The sequence below is a fragment of the Porites lutea genome, chromosome 9 (genome assembly GCF_958299795.1).
Source record: "Porites lutea chromosome 9, jaPorLute2.1, whole genome shotgun sequence".
Classification (NCBI taxonomy): Eukaryota; Metazoa; Cnidaria; class Anthozoa; order Scleractinia; family Poritidae; genus Porites; species Porites lutea.
Genome location: NC_133209.1, coordinates 31,072,757 through 31,083,700, shown reverse-complemented (window position 1 = coordinate 31,083,700; position 10,944 = coordinate 31,072,757). Strand labels below are relative to the sequence as shown.

At 39.0% G+C, this 10,944-nt stretch overlaps 1 protein-coding gene and 1 non-coding gene across 2 annotated transcripts; both read right to left on the bottom strand.

Annotated features, from left to right (window-relative positions):
* Positions 1-1,823: 1,823 nt before the first annotated feature.
* Positions 1,824-1,895, bottom strand: Trnaw-cca (transfer RNA tryptophan (anticodon CCA)). Its single transcript has one exon. It is a non-coding gene; the product is annotated as a tRNA-Trp (tRNA).
* A 5,155-nt stretch (positions 1,896-7,050) lies between these two features.
* Positions 7,051-9,664, bottom strand: LOC140948707 (uncharacterized). Its single transcript, XM_073397971.1, has 4 exons — positions 9,426-9,664; positions 8,495-8,606; positions 7,654-7,892; positions 7,051-7,516 (listed from the first exon to the last, which is right to left on the bottom strand). Exons 1-4 carry the CDS (start codon positions 9,651-9,653, stop codon positions 7,151-7,153), a joined length of 945 nt encoding a protein of 314 aa, XP_073254072.1. The 5' UTR covers positions 9,654-9,664; the 3' UTR covers positions 7,051-7,150.
* Between the last annotated feature and the right edge of the window lie 1,280 nt (positions 9,665-10,944).

Sequence of the window (10,944 nt, the reverse complement as noted above, 5' to 3'; positions counted from 1 at the left end):
TGTGACGATTTTTTGTTTTAAAAAAACTGAAATTAATGTTCGCCATTGTAATATAATAATCTGATTGGTTTTCACGCACTTTGTGTCATCGCCAATTCATCACGATGGGAGTCATATCGGGGACTATTTTTTGCACAAATGATGTCATGTGCCATGCGTCATGAGGTCATCATCATCCCTTCCCTATCAATTCTCAATATTTAAAGACGTGGGGGGTTGACAGCCCTGGTTAAGCAGTTGTCTTGTACATACTACAAGAGTGAGATCAGCCAAGTGCTTTGAGATGGAGCCTTCAATTTTATGTTCATTTTCTGGGAAGAACATCATTGGAGACCCAGGAGCTGTCAGTAGGTTAATTTGGAAGAAATGCTGCAACAAAGGTTTTTAAGGATAGGGAAGTACCAGTCTCCCTGTTCTTAAACACTTTAATCGTGCTGTTTCTCCCACTGAGTTGACTGAGTCTGCCCCCGAGTCTCCAATGATGGAGAAGTCTGGAATGTCTAACCATTATCTCAAAACCCTGAGGCCTGGCCGGGAAACCAATCCTGGTTCTGTGGATACAAAGCCTGGAACTCAACCAAATGTTTCTGAGCAGTTCCTAATTTACATGTGCGGGTGTTCTTCACTTTGATGAATATAAAATCAGTTTAAAAAGTATTTTTCAGACTTGCTAGCAAATTAAAAAGATGCCAGAAACCCTCACTCTTTTAGAACCATTTCTACAGATTTGACATTATCATGCACCGCTAGGGCAGATCCCAGACATGTGAGTCAGCCCAGGGGGGGTGGAGAGTATGAGACCTTGATTGCACAGCTGTAATACTGGGGTGGGGTCAATATATGGGAAGGGGGGAGGTTTCAAATACTTTGATGATCTCCGATGGAGATCTTAAAGATGAAGTTTAAACGTTAAGAGGAATCAACTAGAAAACCATGTTCCTTCTCCATAAAACCAGAGGGGCCTGCAAAAGGATTAAGTGCAAGTTTTGAAAGCGAGTAAACCAGGTTGCTCATGAATATCTATTAAATTTCCCACTGATCACTGGCCGGGGGCATTGGAATGTCGTTTGTACAAATTTTCTTGCTCTTTTTTGCCAAGTAACATGAAGTAAGAAGCATAGATTACAATAATAATTATATACAACCATTATTGTTATATTATGGGCATTAAAATATCATTTTTGGTCTGGAAGATGAAAAAAAAAAGATGGAAGATGAAAAAAAACCTCAAATTCCAACACTGTGGATTAAAACTAGCAGGGTTTCCAAAGCCGGTTTTCGTTACCTTTTCTCCATGTCTGTATCATTAATATCTTTCTCTTCTCAAGCAACAGGTCTAAGTAGTAACCGAAGTATAGCTACTCCTGCTTTCTCCCTTTTTGAAGCCGGTTTTGCCTGGCTATTACTATTCACCTGAGAACCGCTGGTTCAATGAACTAAGGTCGCTCACGCCACAGACCTCCGCGTGCGAATCGTTCACGAAGACGAACGTTTCGACAGAAAACTTGGACCATCTTTTGATTTTACTGTGGAGGGAAAACAAATTTAACTTCGTTCTTGATGAAAAGGAAGTTGACTACGAAACGTATGAACAGTGTATCAGCTATCCTCCCCGTCAGATGTTATTAGGGGTTCGTCACGCGATTGTCTGCGGGGGGAGTCTATGTATCAGCATGTTTTTTTTTTTTTTTAATGCTTTTTTTTTTTTTAATTTGTGAGAAAGATGGAGGAATACGCCGAAAAATAGGTGAATATCTCTACCCAATTCTGAATCAATAAAAAGGATGTGATAGTGAAAAAAAGGAGGAAAAGAAAATTTAATGTGACCCCGACGTGATTCGAACACGCAGCCTTCTGATCTGGAGTCAGACGCGCTACCATTGCGCCACGGAGTCCCGGATAAGGAAAATTAGTGTTATTTTATGTTTTTGAATCTTTTTTTAAACATGGCGCAGGGCATGGCGTTTCCTTTCCAAAGGCCAAAGTCGGTAAAGGGAAATAAGAGAAGGAAATGATTCTCATATGTTTATCTGAGTAACTGTCTGCAAAGGTTCGGATAAAATCTGAACTCATTTAAAAATCAGACATAAAACAAAACACATAAGAAGTTGTCACGGTAAATTTCACTTCCGGTTGTCGCCGTCGAGTGCACAACAAGGCGGGAAATATCGACATTTTCTCTACATTTTCGACAGCTATCTCTAATCAGTCCGTCTTGTCCAAAAGGCCAAGCTGATGTCGTGAACCCGTGAAAACTTTCAGTTTCGATTTTGTCCCTCGCTGCTGATAAAAAGTCAGCTGAAAAAGAATTCTTAACATTTCCGAGACATTTGTATTGCCTTCGCACAAATCCATAAGTGAACTTTTTCTACCATGGATAGTCACCGACGCATCCGTTTTCTGCAATTCTGGGTTCATTGTAAAGCTAAATAATTTTGGACATCATATGGTTGCTCTATAGTTTTTTCTGTCCTTCGGCTTAGGATTTTAATTTGGAAACTGAAAGCAACTTATCTTAGATGAGCTCAGGCTTTTGTGAACGTTTACTGTTGGGTTTACTCGTGGATAATTCCTCTGCTTTTAAAAAATGGAAGAAACAACCAATAGACACAACAATAGCTACAAGAAACGTATTTTAGTATTAGAATTATATATTTATTAGAATCGTTTTGAAATATGTACATTATTTTAGGCTGTATCTTAATGTAACGTTTTCAAAAATTTCAAGATTTCACTAAATCCCCAGCTTGCAGCTTTCTATGGCCACCGCCTGTTACTCGTTCCCGTTGTTGCCTCAGCGAGGAGGAGCGATGTTCGTAGGCCTACAAAATCCTTCGTTTCCTGGGTGACTGCAGAAAGTCTACTTTTTCCCCAGCCCCACTATCTCAGAGTCCTTAGGTTCGATCGTGGACAAATACCCGCAGTTCTCGCAGGTGACCGAAATTAGGTCAAATAACGAAGGAGCAAAAGGGAAGATATTCAGTTTAATAATACTGAAATGAACTGAGGAATTTGGTAACTGTGGATTCGTGTGAGAATTAGACGCGATTTATCACTGTAAACACACGAGAGCCTAGTGAGGTTTTGGAAAATCACCAGTCAAACAACTTAGATGCAATTTCAGTATTAAGCCTTAAATTTTTTTATTCAAACAGTCTGTTTAGTTTTCTTGTAGTATAGCCAGTTTCAGACGGTGTTTCCCTGGGGGAAATTTCTTCATTTAATTTGCAAAATCGTCAGACGTGCTTGATGTCAACAGATAAATTTTATTCTACCTGTCAAAAAAACTTCAGCTGTAATGACAAAAATAGCAAGTGAGCTAATCAATATGCTACTAAGCCAGCTTCGATAGGCGCTCATTAATATGAAACTGCGTTCAAAAACTACACATTCAAGTTCTAACCTGCTTTGCGGCGTCCTTAGCGCTGTCTGTCGATTCACAAACACTATATAAGTATTTGCGAGAAAACAGAGAACGCTACATGAGGTAAGGTACACACCTTTGCGTGTGCAACGATAACTAAAGAGTCTAAACAATCTAAAACGCCGCTGTATATGTCAACTTTTCCTTCAAGGTAGGAGACCACACAACCAATGGGGGAGAAATTTTTTCATCTTAGTGTCGTTACCTAGAAGCCGGAGGCAAATTTACAAGTCGATTTTAGCGGTGTGGCAAGCAAACAAAATTGTATTGTCTACCATACTTAATAGCGTCCTCGCAGGTACTTAATCGCTTTGGTAATACGGTACAGGATTTAGCTCAAGATTTTGCAAGGATCTGAGCAACTGAACTCTACTCAAGAGGTTTCTCCATCGCAAATGTAGCTTGACTCAGTCCAAGGAGCACTTGGACAGATGAAGCATCACTCGACTTGTTCTATTAACCATTTCGTCCAAATTTCCGTGAATTCTGAGACATTGAGCTTCTGCTAAACTCAATATCTCTAAACTGTACTGTATAGCGGAGTTGATTCTGCATTACCTTACAGTTCGTAGAGGAAAATTTTACCATGAGTTATTACCAACAAACGTCTTTTCAACCAGCGCATTACTATCCATCAAACGATCCTGTAGCTGGTGGAACTTTTCAAAGGGAATTCCCTCCGCCAAATTCAAGGGTGTACCTGGATCAGCCCTACCACCCATATCCCATGGTAGCCCCGCAAACTACAGTGTTCGTTTACGACGATCATCCCGATTTTCGTCAAAGGGACCAAGGCTTAATAGCTGCATTGTGTACCGCATGCTTGTGCTGTTGGCTCCTACCACCTTTTCCTACATGGCATTGTTAAACTGTACATTGTTTATTGCTCCTTGATCGGTGAAACCCAGCTACATTATAAACGTAGATACGATATGAGATACAACGCCGAAGAGATTTCACGTGAGGTTAGATCGTATTGAGTATGTCTACGGAAACCAAGCAAATAATTGACAGCACAGGACTGACCCGGCTGTACTGAATAAAATCACTCTTCTTCTGATGACGAATTCAAACTATAAGAACTTCCTCTTAAAAATAAGCAGTGTATGGGTCGACTTCCAAATCGAAGAAAGAATCAATTACATTAAAAGTTCAGAAGGGAAACAGGAACATTTTTTCGAACTCGTTTTAAATTTTTTAGATACTATACTGCTGATTGAAATTTTATTAAATTTGCATATTTATAAAACTCAGCAAAATTGAACCTATTAAAATTTTTTAAGTATTGTCATGGATGTAGATTTAACGAGACTAATAGCCCATAATCATGACTCTCTTTTTTTAAAAAAAAACACATTGTTAACATAGGCAACGTTCAACAAAAGCCAAAATAAAAAATAAACGACATTTTAAAGGCTGATTAATTTAAGCTTTGCTGCCTGCCACCAGTACAGACCTATTTAGCAAAATTATACAGTGTGCGAGTCATATGTTTTTCTTCCGCCCAGTGAGAGTTCAGAATTAATAGCTCGGATCGTCAGCAACTGATTCATCATGACTCTATTAAGAATATCTAATTTTTTTTAACTTCCTTCCTCGTTTTTGTGCTTATCTTGTCAGTTAAATTGGTTTTTGCACGACGACCTTTTTCTGGAGTCCTTTGGTAGTGAAATTCCTCGTTGACTACAATCAATCTTTACTCATCTGTTACGTATTTACTGGATGCATGTTTTATTTTAACCGCACAATGATGTAAACGAAAGACTACACAATTTACAATAGATCAAACTCCCATCATTCTAAAACAGAACAGAAATTGTAATGAAGCTGATAGTGAGAAGAAAAGAGAACCTAAGTAAAGGCGTTTCTCAGGAGTGACGCAAGTCCATCCATCGAAAGTGAACTATTTAAATTCTTGGGCAGTGGTTTTGCCAATTTTTTTGGATAGTCGTCTCTATAAGAGCGAAGACACTTAAAATTACCATTTTTTCAAGTTCCTGCGTGTTGACATGCGTCGCTCAAAAACGCCCGTATGCTCCATATAAAATTAGTAGTTAGGTTGAAAAGGACTAAATTAAAAACTCGAATCCTTAGATGCCTAAAACTGTCATTCACTAAAAAGGGGCGCATTAACTGACCATGTTAAAGAAAGGTAAAGAATAAAATAACGAAGCAAAACTCAGATAAGTGATGGTGATGTACGTTAAGAGGATAACGACTATTAACACGCTCTGAGATACTAGGATCATCATTGGTTCTTAATATGATTCAGTATACATCTTCACTTGCCGCCGTACAATAGAGATGAACGTGACTGGCCTCATTTTTTGAGATGAAAACCTATTTCAAAATGAATGTACCGAATCTGAATCCTTAGAATCCGGAATTAAATTTGTGATCCGATAAATTCATTCCTAACGAGATGCGTTTCTGTAAGAAAATCCAAATCCCCCTGCCCTGATTCTCGAATCCGGCCAAAAATGGATTTTTTGTCTCTCTAGTCTAACCCAAAAATGGATTTTGAATCTAAAACCGGGATCCACTGACTTCGAGTGGATTCATTATATTAAGGGCATAATGTTAGTCATATCCCTCCATTGACGAAGCCACACATGCACGCTGTGATCTCATCAGGAAACTATCTACAATCCCGGTAATTATTCGTTGAAACACTCGTAAGCGGAAAACACAAAATAAAATAAGTGGTTCCACGAATACATTTACCGCTACCCACTCCTTCCCTCAATGTTGGTTTTCAGGGTTTTGCTTACAAGTGGGCAAAAACGTCTGCCAAATCAACATTGAAAGGAGACGAAGCGAAGAAATCGGCAAGTGTTTCAACAGTTATGGCTGGGAATAGTTAAAAAACCAATTAAGCGCACGACGCCTACAGCCGAAACCTCGCGTAAGCGACCACTCAAAATGCGATGAATTAGTGGTTGGTTAAAAGAATCGAACAGAAGGTGGTCTTTTCCGAGTTGAGGTCCAGACACTTATCCTTTTTGGAAAATAATTTTTTGCAGCAAATTTCAAAGTTACAATATGTGGTATTCATCAAGTCACTTAAAGTTCTTGGTATCCTCTGAGCAGCGTAGCACAAACAGCGAACATGAAGATCAGGCCATGCGTCAAAAGGTCACTTACAAGAGTTTGAAAACAACTCAGAAAATTTTAGAACTGTCACCATAAAAAGTGCTCGCGGTCGCATATGAGAAGTGGTCCTTTACGAGCATCAGAGATTTTAAGACTGACGCCGGAAACCCATAACCCCTTAGTCGTGAAACTTAGAAGAATTATCACTTGATGAGATCGATCGATTAAAAATGCTTTATGCCGTTATGTGTTTTTCCCCTTTTGATGACGTTACAAACTTGTTTCTTAAAATGGGGCACATACGGAACCACATATGCACATTAAAATTTAAAGATCACTTTAAGAATGATTCCTTCCTATTGTAATATTGTTAAGTCACGTGATCTTTTCAATTAATTAAGTGATTATTTGCGTTAACACGACATGATTGAAAGGTCTTTTGCGAGGAGCCGCATAAAAAAATCGATAACATAAGATGAATACTGTTTGACTAAGTATTCCATATTTACAGTAGTAAGTGAGTCACCTGACTTAGACTGATAACAACAAAGTTCATTGAATGGATGCAAACATGGATAGGAAACTGCTTGCCAAGTTTCGCCAACAATACACATAACACCTCAATAGCCACAGTCATCTTAACCCCACACTAATCAGGCGGCTATTCAATGGTCTGTGACCATTACTATTGAAGGCAACTCCTGCATACGATGACGAAGTTGACGCTGACCGGAAGTAGGGGGAGCCAAGGTCACCACACCAATGATGACACTGTTTAAAGCAGTTGCTGGTATAGCCGGATATGAAAAAGCCAGAGTAGAAAGGTACATCGCAGATCAGAAGCTGGTACTTATAGCTTGTATCTGCTATTCCGCCACCCTGGAACAATCCTGGCAGTGGTGTCCCATAATTCCCTTGCGCGACAAGCATGGAATTTTCCTCATAAGTGAAAGAGGCCTGTTGTCCCGTTGTTTCGTCCACGAAAAGAATCTCACGAAACTGTAGGATGAAAAAAATAACAAAAAGAAAGAAAGAACAGAAACGATGAGCAGAATGATCTCAAATGATATAAATGAACTTAAGAAAACGGCAAAACGGAAATATCAATTTTTAAATATGTTTTGTTTCTTGCTCACCTCAATGTTGTTGCAATCAGTTCGGTATCCATTTTCTCGGTAAGGTAGATTGCTATCATACGTCACTTCCGTTCTTGGAATCACGACTCCATCAGTTGTGTAACACATTGACCATCCGCCGCCGAGTGACGTCATATCACAGTAGGCCTGAAATCTAGTGAGGCCGCTATTTGGCTGTATCCAGTATATACCATCAGAAGCACTTGGAAATGCCGTCTTAATATCTTGGCAGCTTCTTCCTTTTTTAAACAAGAAAAGCACGTTTATTTATTTCTTCAGCGGTTCTGAGATCCACTGCACGCAGTAACTGCGATCATCACTCACCCGGCAAAATAAAGGTCCATAAGCAAATTCATATCAATCTATACTAGATGTGCAATCGGTTTGGGTAGGTAATGTTGCATGATCGCTGGATGGCGGAATAGTCTCACTGCATTCTCACTGCTCGCCAAATGTAAGGGAATTCGGGATCTTGGAAAACTTAGCTGGTAAAATCAGGAATCCTGGGCTTTGGAATCTGGAATACAGCTCAAGGAATCCGGAATCCCACGAACGATTAGAATCCAGAATCGTGGAGGCAGAAAAGGATTTAAGTCTAGCTTTAACTAGCTTAATTTTTTTTTTAGTCTCGATATTTTTGACCAACTAGTTAGATTTTTTCTAGCCCTCATGGCCTCTGACTAGCACATTCGGCCTTCGGCCTCACGGGCTATTGAGTCTTGACTCAGAGCCCATTCGGGCTCGAGGAATAATTGTTAATTAGTTTCCCGTGACGGTGTAATAGGTATGCAGTGGCAATCTTTGATACGTCTTGTGATGTCTGCTTAAATTTACAACCTACCCAAGTTGCAGTTTGGCCCGGTATATCCTAGTGAGCACAAACACTGATAGTTGATTGGCGTCAGGGTGAGGCAGGTAGCGTTGTTTGGACAAGGACTTGATGAGCAGCTGTTCTATAAAATGAAAAACAAGTTGAAAGTTAAAGGAGCCCATTTAAGAGAAGGAATGTCCTTTAAAACTGTTTTGCGACAGACACATTTCTAGGCCAGTTGTTCCGGCGCATAAGGTTTGCCAAATCGAACTAAATTACTGACATATCGACCTAATGTGACCAAACTCTCCAAGAGTTGAACCTACGTACATAGAATCATTCTATAGTGTGATATGTTCTGTTACATTATCCACAAAATTTCAACCTATCATTTTTGCGGAAAACATAAAGGTTATCGAGGCTGACCGTGCCGTGGTGAATTGAACTCAAAGGGAACGTTAATATGTGTAATTCCTTCTGGTCCATAACCTACATGTATAGTCAAAGAATAAATAAACGAAAGGCACCATTCATAAGAATCAAACAATACACCTCCAAAAGACGAAATTTTGTTTTACGTAACCTGAGGTAAATTTAAACTCGGCATTAAAAGCACCGAACATTCGACAATCTTGTCAATTGCTATCTCTTTTCCTAATGAAAGGAAGAGTGACTTGCATTCCTGCAAACTTCAAAAGCCTGGGAAATTATAAATGCTATAAACTCGGAATAAATGCCTAAAATCCCATTTTAATTCAAGTGGGTAAAACCTTAAACCTCGTCTTCGGGTATTTTCCTCGGGAATATGGGTGAAGCGAAAAGCCCTGCGGTCGAGATTGTTAAAAAGGTACGTGATAGACCTGGTTTCAGTCTATGTTATAAAGTGTTTTCTTAACCTCATCCCCAGGGTCTTCTCATTTACCAATATGGCGAATTCAGGAAAGTGGGGTGTTTTCTTTACCTCAGTCCCCCTGTAAATGTAACCAGGCCTGGGAACCAAAGCATCAGGGTGCCGCACGTGATCTGAATTACTGAGCTCACAAGTGAATCCATTGACCTGAGAAGGCCCCATGTTGTAGGAAACACACTCAGATTCGTGAAAACATCTTAACTCACACTGTTCTTGTTTTTTCACTTGGAGGGTTTTAATAACATGACCATCCAGGGCTTTGCCAGGTGTATGATTCATAAACAGTAACTCTCGACAAACATCTGTAAATGATAGGTAATCAGACAAAATGGTATAGTCATTCCGACCCTCAGTAAAACCTTAGGGATGATCTGTAAGACTAATAAGATACAATGTCTGATCCCAAACTTCAGCCATTATCCTTTAAGGAATATAAATTGATCATGGAATTCATTAACTCTACTTCGTATATTGTTATTTAATATATAACTGTATTTGTATCATCTTTTCTTAGTCTTCGGGATAAATTGTTATTTGGCATCATGCAGCGTAATTTTATAATTGTTTCCATGTTTTTTTCTTGATTCCTTAGTTTTTTAATGCTTATTTGCAATATCTTTTATGGTCTAGTACAAATAAATCTTCTTTTTGTTGTTGATGTTAGGGGGAAATAAAACTTAACAAAGGCTATATTATTTTATATACTCCAACGAAAACGCTTATGGTTCGACTCATGTTCATTTATGCAAAGCGGTGTATGATCAATAAAAATTGGCGAGTAGAATCAATAAAAAACGAATTCGAATCCAAATATAACAAAATAATAGATAGGGTACTCCTGGTACACTATGGAATAACTCGAGCGATAACTGGAATATTGCAAATGCTTGAATTAGCACACCCTCTCCCTTCCTTCGAATAATCGCCCCTTCGAATTAGCTTCCCCTTTAAGGCTACACTGAATAAGCGCCCCCATTCGAGTAATCGTCTCTTTTATCATCCGTCCTCGAGAATATTCGGTCTAAGGGTATTATACTCTCACATACTGGGGCCAAGGAGGTTTTCAGTCAGGCAGCTGGTTTATGTTTTGATAATTTGAACACAGAAACGTGGGAGGAGTACGATAAAGCGAAAAACAAATCATCACTCCCTTCTTGTGTTTCAGTGTGTTATACATATATATGTATATGCATTTTTTACTTTTTCTTGCTATAGAGTCATGCGGACCGTCTTCAGCCACAAGCAAGCAGAAATCTTCAGATAAACATTATCGCACCTCGAGCTAACGAAACAGCACCTGCCTTCATATTTTCATTCAAATACATTTTATCATTGTGCTTGTTAATCTAAATGGTTGTTTCTGGGCTGTAATTAGTTTTCAGATAACGGCTGTAAGAGATATACACCGGCTCTGATATAAAATTGGCTGTGAAGTAAGGGAGAATTGTGTTTTTCACGCATTCCAATTCAGCCGTTAATCTGGCTACAAGAATACAATGTCTATATTAACGACAAAAGTGTGTTTATTTTATCATATATTTCTTTATAAACTCAAAATTAAGACTGAGAA